This window comes from Carassius carassius, chromosome 32 (genome assembly GCF_963082965.1).
Source record: "Carassius carassius chromosome 32, fCarCar2.1, whole genome shotgun sequence".
NCBI classification, from domain to species: domain Eukaryota; kingdom Metazoa; phylum Chordata; class Actinopteri; order Cypriniformes; family Cyprinidae; genus Carassius; species Carassius carassius.
In genome coordinates, this window is record NC_081786.1 from 11,641,256 (window position 1) to 11,663,677 (window position 22,422).

Genomic DNA, 22,422 nt, shown 5'->3' on the forward strand with positions numbered 1-22,422 from the left:
TATATAAGGAACAGAATGAGCAACAGAGCGAGGGTAAAGGTGGATGGACACTAGCTGCCCTCATTCCCTCAGAACTTGGTCAGAGGTCATATCCTCATCATTCAATGCTCTTTTGTCTATTGTTATTTGTAACAAATGCTTTGTTAGCAGTGCTGTTGTGTATTTGTTTAGAATGGCATAGATTTGTTTTCTTTAGAGAATGAAAGTACTATGCTAACCATTTTGGCTGAAGGTGTTATATAATCTTCCTGTTGCTAAAAAATACCATAAAATATACAATTCTTTAAAGCTTTAATTCTTTAAATATATAATTTTCCATTTTGGATGAAGGTGTTATATAATCTTCCTGTTGCTAAAAAATACCATAAAATATACAATTCTTTAAAGCTTTAATTCTTTAAATATATAATTTTGTCACTATAAACTATTTGCTGAAATTATAAACATTGCTACACCGGTTAGCTATCAGTCACACGAATAGGGAGAAGCCAAATATCATTTCTATATCAATATTATATATCAATATAATTCATCGCTTGTGTTTTGGTTTGTACTATCGTCGCTAGAGGGAGCTGTCTGTATCTAAACATGATCCTCTTGAAGCCAAACTTTCCTCCCTCATTGTCTGTGCTGTTGTCATGAAGTTCACCTCTATCAAAAAGGACAGAGCTATTTATAGTGACCGCCATTAGGAAGACACTCATGCGAATAGCCCAAGCTACAACAAATAGCTTGTAATTCTTTATTATACGATGCACAGTTTAAATAAGCAATCAGATAATTAAATATAATAGTCAAGTAAATAAGTTTTATATTTAATTTGAATATGCAACGAATTACATTAGTGCTGCTTCATAATGGTATGCTTGTTGATTTTATAAAACAGTACTTGTTTGCACTCAAAAAAGATAATGAGTTCTCAGGTGCATATATAGGACAAAAGGGAGAGTTTTAGTCCAACAAGTCGCTGAATTTGTCTGCACATTTTTGCTTTCTTCAGTGCTCATGAGGCAAAATTTGTCAACAATTTGGAATTGTGTTGCTGCTTTTTTTTTAGCTTCATGAGCACTGAAGAAAGCATGGCCTGAAACATTTGCTCTTTGGTCTGTTTTTTATAATTTGCACTCTCACTTTTGCATATACGGAAAAAAACTACATTTTAGAGATAATAATAAAGGACTTAAATATTGCCTGGTCTTTATGTGACTACTTAAAATTATTCACTATATAAATGAAAACAAAAAATGTAATAAGGCAGAAGTCCCAGGTTATGAGAAAATACGTAACACACCCTAAACAAGATGACTGTCAAACTTGTTTGAGTGACTGGGAGGAGGAAGTGATATCATTATCATGTATGTAAATGGCAAGGCAGGACCAGACAGAACGGGCTTAAGCCAGCCGAATCCTGAACAGAGCAGCCCACCTCATTTCACATGTGTGTGCCACAATGCACGTGCATGGCTTCTCTCCTCAACTCCCTCCTACTGCTCACTTCAGTAAGATGACCTCTTTCGGTCATCCCTGTGACCCTGTTGATTTTCAGACCCTCTGTATGTGTTGATTAATGACATGCTTTAATACAGGAAACATGGGTTTTTTACATCAGTGTAAAAAAAACGCATTCTGTCCTTTCATACTTATGCATGTTCTGGGACCTGCAATAAGCAAAAACAGACGTCCGGAGAAGTTTCAATGGTTTATTGTATTTCTCAAATTAATTCAAAACAGCTGAGACAACAAAGAAAGGAAGCATGGCAAGTTTTCTGTTATACAGAGTGAAGTCAAAGCCTGAGGAACATCATTTCTAAAATAAGAGCACATTTGCTGATTGCTGTTTTAAAGCAGTTACCATGCTTAATTTGGGGATTTCAATTCACACAAATGTGTCTCTCAAATTATGATCTGTGCAAAAACATTTTAACAAAACAAAAACAATGACATACAAATGGACATTATTCAGCTCATACTAGTCAGGTGACAATTTATATAGGATTATCTAAAAGAGTTTAAGACGCACACACTCTTTGTTCATTTATAAAAAAAAAAAAAAAAACCTGGAACATCAAACTTTTTGGGGTTCAGAGAATTTCACCTGTGATTCCTGGAAAGCAGTATGGCCTGTGTTGTGGCACTGACTTTACTCACAGACAGGTAAAAATGACAACTACAATTCATTTACACCACATCTCACTTATCTCCAAAGATAACAGCAGTGTGGGACCAACACATAATAAAAGGATAAAAATTAGTAAATATGGAGCTGATTCATACAACAACAGCTGATTATCAAATTATGCCTGGACCCACTAAATGCAGAAAAACACAGTGTTAGTTTCTGTTCGAGAATAAACCTGCTGCATTTGGATTAAAGGTTCACCGTCACTGGAAGTGAGATCAGTTTGTTGGTTAAGTCTGAGCATATAATTTACCAAATTACTAGTCCTAAACTCCTGTAACACTGCTTATTTAGTTAACCATTTTAAAAAAGGTGTGCAGAATGGGCCACATGCTGAACTAAAGGGAAATACTGTATCAGATACTCAACATGTATAAAATGCACACCATGACCTTGTGAAAAGTAACAGTTTTATAAAAAAAAAAAATGTATAAGCATAAATGACTTCTTGACTGCAGGACAATGTATTTTTCTTCATTCTTTGTTCAGTACAGACACTAGCAGTTTGCACACACAAAATCCAGTATTTTTCCATCAACTGACGTTTAAGTGGCGTTGCGTCACGTGATTTACAAGGGGGGAGGGGGCATGCAAGCTTTTGACGTCTCTATGAAGTGCCACACGACACGGACGGTTTATTAATATGTTTTCGAGTTATTAGACTGGTTTATAATACATCACTGCCACACTGGAGTTAACTTCGCGGTAGTTAAGTTTATATAGACTATCACAAGCCAATTGTATCAGACTCTGACCCATGCCATGCGTATCATACCCTGACTCTGAACAACCACTCCCCTTCGTGGCTCGTGGAAAATTACCAGCTTACAATCAGCACAAGTACAAGCTCCAACATCCTTCTCACGGACTCGATGCCCTCGATCTCCTTCGGTCCACCGTGAACTTAATTTTTCCGAACCTGTATACAATTAATGTTACTAAGCGATCACTGTTGTTGACGATGAAAAAACGGTTAATATAAAGTTCACGGAATATATAAACGCGGCTGATTTTCGGAAGAGTAGCGCAAAATACGTAACTCAGAATTAGCAACAAATAAAGCACGACCATAATATTAAAGCAAATTACAAATCCACTCAGCGCGCATTTTGCCTTCTTTTTCTCTAGTCTAAACGGGCGGATCGGTCGCGTGGGCGCGCAAAAGAATTGAGATTGATTGACGTGCGCGTCGTCCAATGGATCGCCAGTAAGGACGTGCTTAGCAACGCTGCGTCCAATGGCACGCCTCCATGGGCGTGACGTTAATCCAAACTTTTCGCGGCGCCATCGGCTGAAAACTAAACCGAGATGGAATCTCCCAGTCTGAACCGGTTTCAACCGGTTACGAGTTTGTTGCTTGTGAGAAGAAGAGGTACAGGCTCAGTCTCTAATACCGCCCTAGTGCAAAATATACTTCAGAACAGAGCACATTTCTTAATTAAGGTTAACTTTGTTTCGTAAAATGAACCGGACTGAGAAAATACAGAACTCGCCGTGATTGTTGGTGCGGAATTCACATCCTAGTGGTCCTTATATCAAGCAACTAGCTCGTGTACGTTACGTTAGTCTTCACAGAGGAATAGTGTGGCTGGCCAGTCAACTGCTCACCATAAAGCCAGAAAGCGTGTACAAACCAGGCACCAACGATACTGGATCAAATAAACATAATTTTGCAACTCTGGCAGACAAGCCCACCTTCTTTCTCTCAAAGGCTTGGACTTTAGGTAGGTAAATATGGGATGAAAACTTGCAGCTAGAGTGCTTGGGTTGGTTTGTGCTCTGTAGAGAATGATGATGCTGTGAGATTGTGTAGAAATGCCTCGAAATTGTACAAACGGAGGTAAAGGTCGAGAGAAAGTGAAATGGCTTTGCTACGGAGGGTTTATGAGGGATGTTGCCTGATGATGGTTCGTGTTCAGCACTGGACTAAATAATGTAACGTTATCTGGGTTTTGTCCGTTTGAACTATTGTTATATCTCACGTAACGGCAAAACAAAAACAAATACCGTTAGCTACTAATTGCTAACCGTCAGCGCAGTCCCAGAGTATTTTGTTTCAGCGAGCAAAATTCAATTGTAAAATGCATTCAAGACATTTGTAGAGCTGTAGCATTCATTTGAAGAATTAACTGCATATAAAAATACACGCACTCTATTTCTTACCTGGTTTGCTGCTAGTAAAGCCTGCAGAGCTTTTAGGTGAAGAGTGCAGAGCACGCTGTTGGTGGGAGGGGTTGCTCCGGAGTCAGGGAGGGAGATTCTTGCAATGTCACCCCCTTAAAAGTCATCCGAGACGGGTGTAGACCGTCAGAAACATCGGTGTTTGTCATGGACGAGGTGCTCGCTGGACCCTTTTAAACGTCAGTTGCGCACTAAAGCATTTGCCTTGTTGTCCATTTAACCGCATTAGTAAGATAGCATACATGCGTAATTGTTGCCACTCTATGTAAAAAGCAATGCATTTTTACGCATAAACGTGGCTTAACAACCCACAGCGATCGCTTCAGTAGCGTAAATTGTTGCGTTCTTCAGCGTCCAACCCAGTTTTTTTGAAGACGTGTGCATGAAATCAGCTGATAAGTAGCTCTTGTGTACAGGTCCTATTGTGGACATTGCTTACTGAATGAAACAAGGTGTGGAAAAGGCGGGTAAATCAACAGGTTGCGTAGTACCGAGGACTAGTTATGGCACCAAAGCTCGACTGTGTCGTGTCCAAGTAAATTTTTGAAATTTCCTCCAATGCCAAACTTTTTTTCTGGGTTCTTGGCCGTAATGCTTACCTCGTTAGGCAATAGTTTGGCTCCAGGGTGCAAATTGAATTAGCTTGAGCAGTGGCCTTTAAGTGTCCTTCAAACTGTATGTAAACATTATAGAAGTCTCTCGGTGTTATAAAAGCTCGATACGAGTAGATAAGGACTGTTTGTTAGTCGGAGAGATAGTTACGTCTCTTGTGTTATATGTAAACAGAATGACGTCAGCGAAAGGGCTGCCAAGCACGTGGTCTCATTCAGAGAATAATGGCTCATGTGATCACAAGCCTCGTGAGTGGCCCTTGTTTCTCGCACATATAGGATTTTCATTCTGCAAACATGTTACCCTTATCGAGCCACCCACCTATCCTATTGTTATTGAGGATTAAACCCTTTAGCAGGCAATGGTTTGGTGGCAGGCCATGTCATATAAGGCTTTTTGGATAGACCTGGGTGGAGGGAGGGGTGGCAATGGGGGGGGGGGGGTCAGCTGTTTGGATTTGTGCAATCAAATGTGCATTTCGCTTGACTTTGCCCCTGTCGGATATTTCCTCCCTGTCCCCCACAGAGCTCTATGCCAGCAATTATGACAATGTTAGCCGACCACGCAGCCAGACAGCTGCTGGACTTTAACCAGAAACTGGATATCAACCTGCTGGATAATGTGGTCAACTGTCTGTACCATGGGGTAGGGCCACAGGTAAGTAAGATTTTTTCACAAACAGGTGAAGTACAGTACCAAAAAAATAATAATAAATAAATCTGTAAATCAGAAAGGACCAATTTTGTGATTGATCAAAAGTGACAATAAGACATTTGCAATGAAAAAGATTTCAATTTCATATAAATGCTGTTAATTTGAACTCCAACAAAGAATCCTGAAAAGAAATATCACTGTTTCTACAAAAATATTAAGCAGCAGAAAATGCATATACAGTACATATGTACAGTGGGGAAAATAAGTATTTAATCAGCCACCAATTGTGCAAGTTCTCCCATTTAAAAATATGAGAGAGGCCTGTAATTTTCATCATAGGTACACTTCAACTATGAGAGACAAAATGTAAAAAAAAAAATCCAGAAAATCACATTGTAGGATTTTTAATGAATTTATTTGCAAATTATAGTGGAAAATAAGTATTTGGTCACCTACAAACAAGTAAGATTTCTGGCTCTCACAGACCTGTAACGAGTTCAAGAGGTTCCTCTGTCCTCCATTTGTTATCAGTATAAAAGACACCTGTCCACGACCTCAAACAGTCACACTCCAAACTCCACTATGGCCGAGACCAAAGAGCTGCCAAAGGACACCAGAAACAAAATTGTAGACCCGCACCAGGCTGGGAAGACTGAATCTGCAATAGGTAAGCAGCTTGGTGTGAAATCAACTGTGGGAGCAATTATTAGGAAATGGAAGACATATAAGACCAATGATGATCTCCCTCAATCTGGGGCTCCACACAAGATCTCAGCCCGTGGGGTCAAAATGACCACAAGAACTGTGAGCAAAAATCTCAGAACCACACAGGGGACCTAGTGAATGACCCGCTGAGAGCTGGGACCAAAGTGACAAAGGCTACCATCAGTAACACACTACGCCGTCAGGGACTCAAATCCTGCAGTGCCATACGTGTCCCCCTGATTAAGCCAGCACATGTCTGAAGTTTCTCAGATCTCAACCCCATAGAAAATATTTGGAGGGAGTTGAAAGTCTGTGCCGCCCAAAAAACATCACTGCTCTAGAGGAGATCTGCATGGAGGAATGGGCCAAAATACCAGCAACAGTGTGTGAAAACCTTGTGAAGACTTACAGAAAATGTTTGACCTCTGTCATCGCCAACAAAGGGTATATATTAAAGTATTGAGATAAACTTTCGTTATTGACCAAATACTTATTTTCCACCTTAATTTGCAAATAAATTCATTAAAAATCCTACAATGTGATTTTCTAGATTTTTTTTTACATTTTGTCTCATAGTTGAAGTCTACCTGAAGATTACAGGCCTCTCTCATCTTTTTAAATGGGAGAACTTCCACAATTGGTGGCTGACTAAATACTTATTTTCCCCACTGCATGTGTGTATTTATACACTAGTGTATGCATTTACATAATTAATATTTAGCCACTTTTTTGTTGTTGTTGTTATTATAGTGTAAGTTATGACAATTGTTTCTCTATTTTAGCAAAGAATGGCACAGGAGGTGCTGACTCATTTGAAGGAGCACCCAGATGCTTGGACACGTGTTGACACTATTCTCGAGTTCTCTCAGAATATGAATACCAAAGTAAGCTGAGTCCCAACTTACTCAGGTGGAGGGTCATGGTTTCTATACTTTGAGGAAGATCTGATCTCTTATTACATATTATACAGGAACAAAATTTTGTTTTCTTTCCTCCCAAACCAGCAATACCCATTTCTTAAGTTTATTGGGGTTGCTAAGCATCATTCCAAAAACAGAAATGATGCTACAGAATGAATTTCTGTAGACATGTGAGTAGGCTTGGGCGGTATTCGAATTTTGATACCGTCAAACCTCCTCCCTATTTTACCGGGGTATACGGTATTTCAGTGAGTAATTAAAAATTATGACATAATGGGGTCAGATGGCGTCACCAAACTGTTGGCTAGTCCGGCCGACGGCATTAACTGTTATTATGAGCCCGAGCCCACCATTATTCAACATAATATCTGTGTGCGTGCAACAAGCAAGAAGTGCCTTTGTAATTCGGTGACGCGTGTCCATTGATTTTTATTAATAAAACTTTTCTGCAAAGATGGAAATTGACAATCGCCATCTCTGTAGTGAACGCGCCTATAGAGAGAAATGGACATCATTACACAATCGGAGAGTGGCCTTTTTCTTTTCGCTTTGAATTGTTTCGTTTAAAGACATTGACGATCGCCATCTCCATAGTGAACGATAGAGAGAAATGCACATCATGGATTACAGAGAGTAGGCTAGTCTATTTCTTTTCGTTTTGAATGGTTTCGTTTAATGAAATTGATGATCGCATCTCTGTATGAACGCGCCTAGAGAGAAATGCACATCATGGATTACTTAGCCTAATCAGTGAGTAGCCTATTTCTTTCTTTTTTAATTGTTTTGTTTAAAGAAATTTCAAGCTTTATTATATTTGTCATGTCTGTGAGGCATAGCCTACACTGAGTTTCGGTTAATTTATTAGATTTCAATGCAAGTGACTGTGGCATGCCAGCGCCCATCAGGTCATGATTATATTAAATCCAGGCAATTGGTTGATGAAAAATGTATTAAAATTAAGATACAATTTATACAAAACGAAATTCGTTTTAAAGAAGCCTTTTACAAAACTAAATTTATTGAAGTGGTCAAATCGTCTGACTCCCGATGCATCCCATCTTATTTGTGCTGTTCACTTTTCATAATCAACAAAAAATAACATTACAATATTTTAACAAATACGAAACTTAATGCGCTTATTTAATGAACTCTAGAACAAAATGCATCCTGGCAGCAGTGAGTGGGTGGTTGTTTCGGAGATGCGACATTAGGTTAGAGCTGTTTCCATCTCTCGCGGTCACCTTTTTATTGCACAATTTACAAATTGCCTCGTCAGTATTTACCGCCTCTCCCTTCTCATTCGATTGGAACCAGAAATATTGCCAAACTGCAACCACACAAGCATTTTTTAGGCAATAAATAAATTATATATATTATAGGCTATATAAGTGCCGGTAATGACAATATTGAAACTGATACCGGTGCTATTTTAAGATCCCGCGGTATCCGATATTACCGTAATACCGCCCAACCCTACATGTGAGATCACATTTTCCTAGACCTCTCTACACAGCCTTGTCCTGGTCAAGCAAAGTCTAAGTTAAAATTGGTGTGTGAGGATCCTCTGTTGACAGTGAAATATCTCTGTACCTAGACCTGCACAGCAGCCGGAGGTGTATTAATGACTGACTGTTTAGGGTCAAGATATATAAAACACCTGATCCATTTGATCCAAGTTCCTGTACATGGATTTTTTTTTTTTTTCGTTTTTTAATTCAACATGTAGAATTTCTAGTACCCTGAAACAGAATTTCTTCATTGGTAAACTACACACTGTCAGAGTTCATATCAACATAGTGTATTTGTTCACGACTGAATGGAAATCATTTAGTAGTTTGTGAACAGTGTAGTATTTGGGATGAATTGTCTTCCTCAGTGTGTTAATAGACTTCCTCAAAGTACATCTGACCCAGTTTGCCGTCTCCTTGCCTTTTAAGATTGCTCTTAACACTCTGGTCATTACTAATGTTTGAGTTGGTTTATCAACAGTATCTGTAATTTTAAAAATGATAATGGCCCAAAAGTGAGGGCTCTAGAAGAACAGACAGGAAAATATACAGAGCAGGTAAATTCTTTGAATTTGTCTAAATTCATCAAGAAAAATACAGAAAGAGCGCATTAAAGTGCTGTTGAACATTTATTTACAGCCTTTTTTTGTAGGTGCAAAAGCAAACAAAAGACAATTAATTGAAGTTGTTCATATTTGATATTAATCACAATGTTCCATTATGTTGATTGCTTGTAATAGGACGAAAAGGGGTGTGTCTTCCTGTGCATCTTGACACAGCTAGGCTTTGGCGGCAGGCCTCCACAAGGTCTACCTTTTCATTCCCTTACTCTCAATTCTGCTGTGCCTCCATTCACACTGCACATGTCTCATGTGGAGCTCAGAGACAGCAGGGAGATAGGCAGGCAGTTTACCCCCTTTTTTAACCTCGGTTATGGATAGTAACAGTTATTTCCACTGTAGGGATCATCAGTGTCTCTGTGTGCTGCCCCCCCCCCCCCCCCCCCAAGCATTTCTCCTCTACCCTATTTTCTTGTCTTGATCGTAGACAAAGAAATATTGCAACATCACAAGTGAGCAATTTGATGCTTGATGCTTTTTGTGATGTTGCATTGTTTTTCTGTCTTGCCTTCGTTTATTTATAATTTTTTTTTTATTTATCTATGAAAAATTAAAGGTGAACGGATCCTCGTGATTTTTTTTTATTTACAGGGTTAGTGTGTCTGTATGCAAGTAACCTACTTCTCCAGGCCTCACCTTTAATATCCTCTCTTTGTATGTGACCTGTATTCCCTGTTTTGCTTTAACACATTAACATTTTTTCTCTTTTCTCATTAATCCCTACAGTTGAAATGATGTTAATCCAAATAACATTAGTGACCATATCAAGAACACTAATGCACCATGAATACCCTTTTAAGAGCAGTATGTAAAACATCTTAAGGCAGTCTATAGACCCAATCCTGTGGCTCGTATTGCTGTTCCTGAGACCCCCACCAGTTACCGGTGAAAACAGTAGTGTCGCATGAAGTGTTTTCTTTATTTGACCAACGGGAAACATATCACTGATGATCAAAGCCTTGTGAGTTGCTATTGACTCTTAAAAGATTCCTTCGGTTCTCTTTGTTTTGGGACACAGTTGTGTTGCTCCCCCAAGCTGATTGCTTTGTTGCTTGGGCACAGAATCAAACCATTTAGCTATTTGCCATTAAGGTTTTTTTTTTCCTGTCTTTCACATTCTGGTGTGACATGGCCAGAAACAGCAAAACCTCTACAGAATCCCATACAGACATATTTTTGATGGGGGATTATGGAATTTTATTTTATTTATTTTTTTGGTTCTCTTTTTTTTTTGAGTATAATAAAATAAGTCAAATCTGCATGATGTTTTTTTTTTCAATCTGAATTAATTTGGAATAAACCAAAGACTGTGTGAAAAATATATTAGGCAGTCAAAGTAAGGAGTAATTTTTTTGTTTTCCTTGTGTAATGGTACAGCTCTGGCAGATTGGCTGGTTAATGTTTAGATCATTAACTCTTGATTTGTTCTCTTGGCATTACAGTACTATGCACTGCAGATTCTGGAAACAGTTATTAAAACGAGATGGAAGATTCTGCCCAGAAACCAGTGTGAAGGTAAGACTGACTCACAAGAATTCCCCTCACCACAAGTAATTCATAGCTCAGTCTAAATCAATTCTTAAGTCATAAGCAGCTCAAAGGCTGGATTTGGACAAGCGGTGAAGGGATCATTGAAATGTAGAAGTAATCCGTTCACTCTGCGATGGACTTGACTCTACAAGAGGTTTCTAGCAGGCCAACACATTCATTAGAATCAAGTGTGTGATTGCCAAGTTTGGCTGAATTCCCCTTTTAAAAATGCATGGAGGGCCGTCTGCTCAGCTTAGTGTTCATCTGTTTCCAAAAAAAACCAAAACAGAATCTGCAATTTTGTTAAGATCACATGAAATGAAAAACATGATGTCATATTTTTAAATCGCTAATGAATCATCACTTAGATACTTTCTAAGCCATAAAGCTTAACCAATATTGATGTCTCAACAATATCCAAAACATGTCTCTGTCAGTCTGCACCCAGCCAAATGAAAAAATAGAATTTTACACAATGAGTTTGGTCAGTTAGACTTACGATTCAGATACTGACAGGTAAAGAAAATATTATAAATACTGTGGTGTAACATTATTTAATTTAGATTGTCTGGATAAAATATTTCTTATTAAAATTATTGTTAAAGGGGTCATATGATGAGATTTCAAATTTTCCTTTCTCTATGGGGTGTTACAAGCTCTTGGTGTGTTCTGTAAAGTTGCAAAGACTTAGTATTTTTTTCGGACTATAAGTCGTACCTGAGTATAAGTCGCATCAGTCCAAAAATACATCATGACGATGAAAAAAAACATATAAGTCGCACTGGACTTAAGTCGCATTTATTTAGAACCAAGAACCAAAAGAAAACATTGCCATCTACAGCCTCAAGAGGGCGCTCTATGTCTTCAGTGTAGACTACAGGAGCACTGAGCAGCATAGAGCGCCCTCTTGCGGCTGGAGATGGTAATGTTTTCTATTGGTTCATTTCTCTTGGTTCATTTCTCTCGGTTCATGTCAAATTAATTTTGATAAATTAGTCGCACCTGACTAGAAGTCGCAGGACCAGCCAAACTATGAAAAAAAGTGCGACTTATAGTCCGGAAAATACGGTAAGTCTCAAATCCAAAGAGAGATTTATTTATAAGTTAAGAGTCAGCCATGCCTACCTAAAATGGCTCGTTTAAACACACCCCACATGTCTACGTCATGATATGGGAAGATTTGCTTAACACCGCCCAAATGTTCACGCAAATAAAGAAGGCATAACCTTTGATTCTTACTGTTGCCGACGCCGCCATGTTGTGGAGATGCTGTGTGTTTCGTTGTGCGAGTGAAACTACTTCGTTTGGCTTACCAAATGAGGATACTACTATAAATCAGTTGTTAAGCTGTGTTTAAAACACTGTTCAAGAACAGTTCAACCCAAATATTCAGATGTGTGCAGTGCATTTTATGGAGGATGAGGACTGTTTCCTGGAAGAGTAGCCTACAATGCCAGTGTCTGTTTGTGTCTGTCAACTTTGTAAGGACAGTCTGCTGCTTCTGACACACAGTCTGTAAGTATGTTTACATATTTAAAGAATTTGCCACTGACGATTCAAACGTGAGTTTTGAGCAGTGTAGAGTAGTGCTTGTTGTTTGTGGTTTCTCCGATCACAAATGCAGACATGGTTTTATGTTTACGCGGCACAATACGCATCGCGTAAAAAGACAGCATAAGTCATTATTATCAGTAATCATGTCCCCACTGCATGCAACAAATGCCTCTTTTGTAATGGGTTTTATTGGTTCTGTCTTGTCTCACCGGAACACACAGCATCACAGTATGTTAAGGGACGTAACATTTCCGTCACACGCTTGAGTTATTCAGCCAATCACAACACACTGTATAGCTGGCCAATCAGAGCACACCTTGCTTAAAATAAAATAAGCTTTGTAAAAAATGTAAGCATTTCAGAAAGGCGGAGCATAGAGGAGCAACAATGTATAGTATGTGGAAAATAATGTTCAAATAAAGATATTTTTGATGACTGAATGCTGTCAGATTTCCTTTCATTGACTGCCTTTGTAACTACCGCTACCACACTTCAAAAACCTCATAAAGAGATTGGAAAATTAATCCATGAGTCAAACACTTACGTCCAAATTTTCTGAAGAGAATCGATTGTTTTTTTTTATGATGAACCGATTTAATTTAGGCTTTTACTCAAATGAAAACATTGATCAGTGAACAAGCTTCCGGAAGAGGTTTGTTCTTGTATGTTATTCAGGTTAGGGTGAGCTTCTGGTTATGTTCACTGAACAATGTTTACATGTGAGTAAAAGCCTAAATGAAATCTGTTCGACCATAACAAGCAATTGATTGTCTTCAGAAAATTTGAACTAAGCCGCTCGATTCATATGGATTACTTTTAAGCAGTATTAGATATTCAGTCAACAGACATAACATTGCATCATTTACTTAAATTTTAACTTCAAATAGTGTTCTTGTTTCTTCAAATGTGAGAAAGGCAGCAAATCTTTAATATGCTGATGCAGATCTGCAGATGTACAGATAAGTCCTCTGAGATGAGCTTTTTCGTCCGGATGGGGAGCTCATGGGGTTTTATGCTGCCTTACTGTACGTATTGACACTCTTCACTGCTCTGCTTTATTTCAGGCATTAAAAAGTATGTTGTGGGCCTCATTATCAAGACATCATCAGATGCAGCCAATGTTGAGGTCAGTGAAATTCCACTTTTTTGTTTTTTCGACTTGCTGTGGTTTCTGTTTCTGTGCGGGGACGCTGTCTGTGTAATGCTATCTGTCTTTTTTTAGAAAGAAAAAGTGTACATTGGAAAACTCAACATGATATTAGTACAGGTGAGGTTTGTTTGACTGCTTCTTCTCAGGATATTAGAGATTCATATCCACAGGTTATAACATAACAATGATGTGTGTGTATATTTGATGACTGCAATGAAAATCTCTGCTACCTTTCTTCCGGTTTGTGTAATGCGTTACTTGATGTTTTTGTTTAGATCCTGAAGCAGGAGTGGCCGAAACACTGGCCCACATTTATCAGTGATATTGTTGGAGCTAGCCGCACTAGTGAGAGCCTTTGCCAGAACAATATGATCATTCTCAAGCTCCTCAGTGAGGAGGTGTTTGACTTCTCCAGTGGCCAGATGACACAAGTGAAAGCCAAACACCTGAAGGACAGGTACGCCGGCATTAAAAGAGAATAACTGTCCTAATTTATGGTTGAAAATGAGGCCATATTTACATTACTTGTTCTTGTTAATTAATCTGTATTGTTTTGTGATCTGGTTTCCACAGCATGTGCAATGAATTCTCCCAGATATTCCAGTTGTGCCAGTTTGTGATGGTATGTGTTGTTTTCATGTTATTTCTCACAGAAATTAACAATGAAATAACAAATGTTCCTATTTGCTAAGGGAAATGCAGACTTTCTCTCTTAATCATATACTCACACATACTTGCTTAATACAAATTCCAGCTGTTCTAGATTGTGATTGAAGGATTAACTTCTAATGCTCATTTGTATACAGAACAAACCATATGTTAATGACAAAGTTTTAGTGGCTTAAAGGTTTTTTCTTGTTCCCATACAATTCCCAGGAAAATTCCCAGAATGCACCACTTGTGCATGCTACATTAGAGACTCTGCTGAGGTTTCTCAACTGGATTCCCTTGGGCTATATCTTTGAAACCAAACTCATCAGTACTCTGGTGTACAAGGTAACATACCTGCAGATTTTCTTACTCTTACAGACTTTGTGGAAAAACTAGGAACATAGTAGAATTCTTTTGCTGTTGTTTAATAGATCATTTCATTTTTACCCCATACTAACCAACACTGAAATATACTTCTATTAAAAAACTAAAATATTAGACCGTAGCATGCAACAATTAACCAGTCAGAGTCAAGCATTCAAGATAATAGTGTAATAAATGGATTTGTAACATGTATTTATTTATTTTACAATGAAATAGTATATTTACATAGCCATGCAATAATAACTGCAAATATTATATTTCACAATTACAAAGCAGTGGCTAATTGTTGGCCTTTCTTCTCTGTTGGATTGATCTGTAGTTTTTAAATGTGCCGATGTTTCGCAACGTGACGCTGAAATGCTTGACTGAGATAGCAGGAGTGAGTGTCAGCCAGTATGAGGAGCAGTTTGTCAGTCTCTTCACCCTGACCATGATGCAGCTCAAACAGGTAACCTACTCTATAGTGCAAATCAAAGTATGTTCCCATATACCAATTGCTTTGTGGCCGGTTTGATGCTCTCTCTCTTATTTGTGTGTTGAAGATGCTTCCTTTGAACACCAACATTCGCTTGGCGTATGCAAATGGTAAAGATGATGAGCAAAACTTCATTCAGAACCTCAGCCTGTTCCTCTGCACCTTCCTCAAAGAGCACGGACAGCTGATAGAAAAAAGACTGAACCTCAGAGAGACGCTTATGGAGGTAAACACACTCTGGAATGAACTTCACATAGTAATGAAGAATCAGCTTCAGTCACTGATGCCATTGTGTTAAAGCCTTGTTTGTTTCTCTGTTTAGGCTCTACATTACATGTTGCTGGTGTCAGAGGTGGAAGAGACAGAGATATTTAAGATCTGTTTGGAGTACTGGAACCACCTGGCAGCTGAGCTTTACAGAGAGAGTCCTTTCTCAACATCCACCTCTCCTCTCCTATCAGGGAGCCAACATTTCGATGTACCACCCCGCAGACAACTCTACCTGCCTGTTCTTTCTAAGGTTGGCTCACGAACCCAATATTCAAGAAGAAATTTCAGGTGAAAAGAGAGAGTGATCATAGCATAATCATTTGCGTTATTGTCCTGCAGGTGCGTTTGTTGATGGTGAGTCGCATGGCCAAGCCAGAGGAAGTTCTGGTTGTGGAGAACGATCAGGGTGAGGTGGTTCGAGAGTTCATGAAGGATACAGACTCCATTAACCTCTACAAGAACATGAGGGAGACGCTTGGTGAGAGATCTACTCCTTTATATTAGAAATACAGAGGTTTTGACCACTAAACTGTGTTTATCATCATATTTCTCTCTCTGCAGTCTATCTTACCCATCTGGACTATGCCGATACAGAGCGGATTATGACAGAAAAGCTTCATAATCAGGTGAATGGTACTGAGTGGTCCTGGAAGAATCTGAACACGTTGTGCTGGGCCATTGGTTCCATCAGTGGAGCCATGCACGAAGAAGATGAGAAACGGTTCCTTGTCACCGTCATTAAGGTACAGAAATCCTACAATGCAAAGATCCAAAGTCTCATAATGTAAAATTTAAATTATAATAATGTGCCCATGTGATCTACAGGACTTACTGGGTCTATGTGAGCAGAAGAGAGGCAAGGATAACAAGGCCATCATTGCCTCCAACATCATGTACATAGTGGGTCAATATCCACGGTTCCTACGTGCGCACTGGAAATTCCTCAAGACTGTTGTCAACAAATTATTTGAGTTCATGCATGGTAAGTCACAAAGTCTTTGAGTCTTAAAATAGAATCAGGGATTTGCATCTGTATACAGCTGTGATATCTTTGGATTGATCTTTAAATAGAAGCAGATTTGATTACACATACACAGCAATGCTACATTTTAGTCATTTTTGGAGCAGCTTTATTGCTTTATATTTGAGCTTCTAATTTTAGCTTGATTGTGAGGAAATCATGTTCTCCTAGAGATATTTCACTATTCTTTCTTCTTAGAAACCCATGATGGAGTGCAGGACATGGCGTGTGACACATTTATTAAGATTGCTCAGAAGTGCAGGAGACATTTTGTGCAGGTGCAGGTGGGAGAGGTGATGCCCTTCATTGATGAGATCCTCAACAACATCAACACCATCATCTGTGACCTCCAGCCCCAGCAGGTTCCAAATAAACCCCATCCATCTCAGTTAGCCAGCTCTGTGTGTCGTTGTGACACATTGGGCTTTGGAAATATACAACTTTTGAGGAGATGTTGCAGTATGACCATTTGCTGTTCTCAGGTGCATACATTTTACGAAGCTGTCGGCTATATGATTGGAGCGCAGACCGACCAGGCTGTACAGGAACACCTGATAGAGAAGTACATGTTGTTGCCTAACCAGGTGTGGGACAGCATCATTCAACAGGCCACCAAGGTGTGATTTTATTTTTTTATTTTTTCAAATTTTGCTCATTTTTACAACTGACCTTAAATGGATGCTGTTATCCTGCTGTAGAATGTAGACATCCTGAAGGACCCGGAGACAGTGAAGCAGTTGGGCAGCATCCTGAAGACCAATGTCAGAGCATGTAAAGCTGTGGGACACCCTTTTGTTATTCAGTTGGGCCGGATCTACCTGGACATGCTAAATGTATACAAGTGCCTCAGTGAAAACATCTCTGCTGCCATCCAAACTAATGGTGTGTGTTTTTAGAGGTTATCATCACATATGGGCATGTGTTTTAGACAAATAGTGAGTTTAATTTCAGAATTACCGTATGCATGTGTGTATTTGCATCTCTGTTGGTTATCTCAGAGTGACAGATCCACATTAAACTGAAGTCAGTTTGATTGCACAAACTCACTCAGCTGGAAGACAAAAGGCTGCCGCAGAGCTTAGTGTCATGTGCGTGTGTGGACAGCAGTCCATTACAGGGCTGTCTGGGTAGCTATATATAGCACTGCAGCTAGAACAGAATCAGTGAAGTTTAACTAAATAGTTGCCCAAAGAATATTCCTACTAATCAGATTTCTCTGAACTTTTTTTTTGTGTAAACATTATGTAATCAACTGTACACAAGAACCACAAGTGCTTTGTTTACATCTGTTTATTTGGTTTGTGGTTGTCTGTTTTATATAGGTGAGATGGTGACAAAGCAGCCTCTGATCAGGAGCATGCGCACGGTGAAGAGAGAGACTCTAAAGCTGATATCAGGCTGGGTCAGCCGCTCCAACGACCCACAGATGGTGAGACACAAGTCACAGATTTATTAAAGCAAAGGGTCTGTGCTGAAAGTAAAAAAGAATAAAATCAAGCTGTTAAATGTGTAGTTGACAAAATATTTTTGAGAAGTAGACATGTCTTGCAGTATTGCGTTCTCATAAATTTTATTTCTCATATTTTTCATTTTAATTTACCAATGTCAAAGTAGCCATGTAACCAGGAGTGTGAAGTAAATTTTATATTTTAACAGCATTTTATAATTTTTATATATTATTTTGAAATGTATTTTAAAATTATTAAAATATAAATACATTTTTACTTTTAAATCTTTGTCACAGCACATTTAAAGTTAACTAGTGACGGCAATAAAACATTTTTTTAGAAATGGCAACAGGATCCAAATTATGCTCCATTACATTTCTTAAACATAAGTGTAATTTTAAAAACGAAATCTTAATTTTGAGACGTTATGCAACAACTAGCTCATCACATCTCATCTGGGAAGCAAGTGCATCTCTAGGCTTTCGGGTCTCGTGTCTTTGTGTTGGTTAGATCCAGCATGTGTGTCTCTGTGCAGATATTTCTGTTATACCTGCTTCAGGTCTGTCAGTCTGGACCTGTTCAGATTAGTGCTGTCCTTACACAACACACACTTATCTGCTCATCCCTTAAGCCTGTCTGCGCATGTGTGTTTTTTGTCTGTTCTCCAGGTGGGGGAGAATTTTGTTCCTCCGCTGTTGGATGCTGTGCTCATTGATTACCAGCGCAATGTCCCAGCGGCAAGAGAACCTGAAGTGCTTAGTACCATGGCTACAATCGTTAACAAACTGGGTGGACACATTACTGGAGAGATCCCACAGATATTTGATGCAGTCTTTGAGTGCACGTTAAACATGATCAACAAAGTAAGCTGCCCATATTCATCTCTCAACATTCTGTGATAAATATTTAATATTCCATTGTCATTTATTATTAAAACCAGTTTATGTTTGTTTATTCTGTTGAAGAGTCTTTCGAAATGTTTTTTTTTTATCTGGAAGTGCATTCTATTCTTTTTTGTTTGTTTTTTTTTTTACATGTTTTTTTGTTTTGTTTTGTTTTTTTTAGGATTTTGAAGAGTACCCAGAACACCGGACTCATTTCTTCTACCTGCTGCAGGCGGTGAACTCTCACTGTTTCCCAGCATTCCTGGCCATCCCACCAGCCCAGTTTAAGCTTGTGCTTGACTCTATTATATGGGCTTTTAAACACACTATGAGAAATGTGGCAGACACTGGTGAGAACACAAATATCACTTATCAAAGCAGTATTTACCCTAATCATTTATCATAACATGCATACAACAACTGTACCATGAAAAATATCATGCAGGCCTTCAGATTCTCTACACACTGCTGCAGAATGTGGCTCAGGAGGAAGCAGCAGCTCAGAGCTTCTATCAGACATACTTCTGTGACATCCTACAACACATCTTCTCTGTCGTCACAGATACATCACATACAGCAGGTAAGCTCTGGCTACTCTCGCACTTGTTTTTTAAAGACACTTTTATCTAAACACTGTGTAACCATGTAGTAATCATGAGTATTAAGGTTTTGGTTTGATTAATTAATTTAATTATTAACATTTCAAATGTATTTTAATTCTAAAAAAAATTGTATTTCAAAATATATTTTTATATTATTTTTATAACATTTAAAATCCATATTTATAGTGACTTTACGGAATAAGATTAAATCGTTTCCTGTTTGTTCAACCTCTGCATATTTGTTTTGCAGGTTTGACAATGCATGCTTCTATTCTGGCGTACATGTTTAACCTTGTCGAGGAAGGAAAAATCAGTACAGCTCTAAATCCCTCAAACCCAGTCAGCAACCAAGTGTTTATTCAGGAGTATGTGGCCAACTTGCTCAAATCAGCTTTTCCACACTTACAAGAGTGAGTATATACCACAGTGCACCTAAGCTTGTGCACTCCAGAAACTGCCTCTGTCCAGTCTTTTAGCTTTGGAGATGCATTAATTTTTGGTTAAACATTATTTTAAGGTGTCCATGTTACACATTACATGTACTTACTATAAGAATAACAATAAATGATGTATAATTACATGCAAGTAACCCTAAACCAAATCCTAACCCTAACCATATAGTTAGTACATGTAGTTAATTAATATTCCTCATCATTTACACCATAACAAGGACACCTTAAAATAAAGTGTAACCAATTTTTTATTTTTATTTTCTATTTTAAGAACACAGTTCTATGTGTTCTGTGTCTCAAAGTGCCTGTAAATAAACCAGTTGCTGTTGTGATGATTATTGCATTTGGTTGATTATTGCACAACATATCTCTTAGGTATAAACTTGTTGTCTCTCAGTAGACATCTTTCTCTCAGATTAATTAAAAAGGTTTTTGTTTCTCAGCAGCAGGCTTTTTGGACCGTTTATGTCTGGGTTTATTAGTATTTCCTGTCTGACTGCATATTTGTTCTCTTTCTTTTTGTAGTGCCCAGGTCAAGGTATTTGTGACTGGCCTGTTCAGTTTAAACCAAGACATCCCAGCATTCAAGGAACACTTGAGAGATTTCCTTGTACAGATCAAGGTGAGCTGCAAAGACACTAAGAGCCATAGCTATAGTTGATAGTATAATAAGAGTTAATAAATCTTATCTTTGCCATGTGCAGATATTTTGATATCAGTAAGAATAGTGTTTATGCAGTTGAGAGTATGTGGTAGAGGAAATGGAGATTGTGTGAGAGAGAAAGTGTGCTGTCCGTGAAGCCTGGTGTAACTGTATGGGTCATCTGGAGTGCATGGGACAGAAGGTGTGTGTGAGATGGAGAGAGAGAGTGATTATAGCAGAGATGCCAGCGTTCTGGCAGAGTGGTCAGTGCAAGCAGAATGCATGAATGCTTAAAGGTTTCTCTGTGTTCCTGTAGGAATTTGCGGGTGAGGACACCTCGGATTTGTTTCTGGAGGAGAGGGAGACATCGCTGCGTCAGGCACAGGAGGAGAAACACAAGCTGCAGATGTCCGTGCCTGGCATCCTCAACCCTCACGAAATACCAGAGGAGATGTGCGACTGAGTTCGCAGACAAACGCACAGCACACACACACTGCGCTGACTCCTAAACAAACTAAACACACAACTAAAGCGGTGTTGTGGCTGCTCTTCTGTGGGCCGTCTGTGTGTTTTCTAATAAGTGTGTGTGTGTGAGTGTGCGAGTACTTTAGGCTCTTCCTGCAAGGAGGCGATTTCCGCACTTGGCTGTCTCTTGACCAAAACAATGCCAATATGTAAAAGATACTGTCACCCAGTGGCCCTATTTGCATAGTACGCATTTCATACAGACACTTTTACTTATTACCTTTCCATTGTTAACTGCTTCTGTTTGGTCATTGTAATCTGAACGTGCATGAAGTGACACATCTGTACAGTTAACTCGCTTGTGCTCGCTTTTTTTTTTTCCGCTGCCCCTCTTCCCTTCTATTTCCTCCTCTCCTTACACACATCATATATTTGTTCATGTACATTATATATAAAGACCAGAGTGCAGTTTGTTGTATTTGCAAAGAGCTGGCTGTATGTGTTCTGGCAGCGGGTGGATGGTACCTAGTGTCAGTGTGTGGGCCAATGAGCGACACACCTGGTCTAGCCAATGAGAATGTCAACAAATGACTGTGATTGGTAACATAGCAGAGGTGCAGTGCGCTTATTGCCCTGAGATTCATGTGTGTTGAGTGAGCAGCCCAGAAGTGGTTCGGGACTAAAGTATAAAGTAGCTCTCAGCAGAATGTGAAGCGGATCGCTGAGTTGAACGGTCTGATCGATGCTGCTGTGGTTGTGAGTGGCGTTTCGATACAACGCTCCGTTTTCTTTTCTTTTTTTCTACACCGGAGTGTTGAGCAGCCAACATGTTCATATCAGCATCACTGTACAGCATCTTTACTACCATGGGAACACGCAGATGTTTCGTCCTGTTTTGTTGTGGGTGTGAGAGAGTGTGTTGTCGCTAAGCCGACATAAGGTTTTTTGTTTTCCTCAATGAGGACAGTTGCTCCTTTTGTGAGCTTTCATTAAATTGAAGTTTAAAAAAAGTGGTTGAAATATTTATGGGTTCTTGTAGGCTACACCTTTATAACTGCTCATGTTAACTCACTCAGAGACTGCTTTGGAGTTTTTCAAATTGTACTAATTTACATTGTTTACCATGCTGTAGTGCTGCAGGACACTATTTAGAGCAAAATAAATCTCAGTTTACATTTAATTTTTTATTTTTGCAATTTTCATTTTTACCTTTTAGGTCCTGTCCAAATAGAATGCAGTGGTTTATTTGGGAGAAAACAACATAAATGCCAACATTCTCATTAGGAAGAAGAATGTACCAATCCAAATACTGATTATCAATGGTGAATTATCCCCTTTACTATGTGTTGCATTTGTTGTGAAACTTTTTGAACTGATTAAAGTTGAAAGAATTTTACAGTTTTGTCTGATTTCTCTTGGGGTTTCTTTCTTTCATTTGTGTAAATTCATAAATAAAAATTTAATGGAAGCTTAGAAGTACAGGTATAGTTAACCCAAAAATTAAAACTGTAATT

The 22,422-nt window shown here is 38.7% G+C and overlaps 1 protein-coding gene and 1 long non-coding RNA gene across 3 annotated transcripts; one reads left to right on the forward strand and one right to left on the reverse strand.

Annotated features, from left to right (window-relative positions):
- Positions 1-1,686: 1,686 nt before the first annotated feature.
- Positions 1,687-4,871, reverse strand: LOC132112681 (uncharacterized). The gene is made up of 2 exons (XR_009425016.1): positions 4,343-4,871; positions 1,687-3,098 (listed from the first exon to the last, which is right to left on the reverse strand). It is a non-coding gene; the product is annotated as an uncharacterized LOC132112681 (long non-coding RNA).
- LOC132112680 (exportin-1) lies at positions 3,279-22,304 on the forward strand. Of its 2 annotated transcripts, XM_059520268.1 has the most exons (25): positions 3,279-3,903; positions 5,498-5,629; positions 7,114-7,215; positions 10,822-10,894; positions 13,528-13,589; positions 13,686-13,730; positions 13,889-14,070; positions 14,187-14,235; positions 14,490-14,609; positions 14,968-15,096; positions 15,191-15,349; positions 15,446-15,643; positions 15,733-15,871; positions 15,955-16,136; positions 16,219-16,375; positions 16,613-16,776; positions 16,897-17,031; positions 17,113-17,296; positions 17,737-17,843; positions 18,531-18,725; positions 18,928-19,096; positions 19,192-19,326; positions 19,599-19,758; positions 20,326-20,422; positions 20,760-22,304. In XM_059520268.1, the coding sequence occupies exons 2-25, from the start codon at positions 5,504-5,506 to the stop codon at positions 20,904-20,906; spliced, it is 3,216 nt and encodes a 1,071-aa protein (XP_059376251.1). In that variant the 5' UTR covers positions 3,279-3,903; positions 5,498-5,503; the 3' UTR covers positions 20,907-22,304. The 2 variants fall into 2 exon arrangements, with proteins under 2 accessions (XP_059376251.1, XP_059376252.1); XM_059520269.1 differs by lacking the exons at positions 3,279-3,903; positions 5,498-5,629; positions 7,114-7,215 and adding an exon at positions 9,018-9,566.
- Positions 22,305-22,422: the final 118 nt, after the last annotated feature.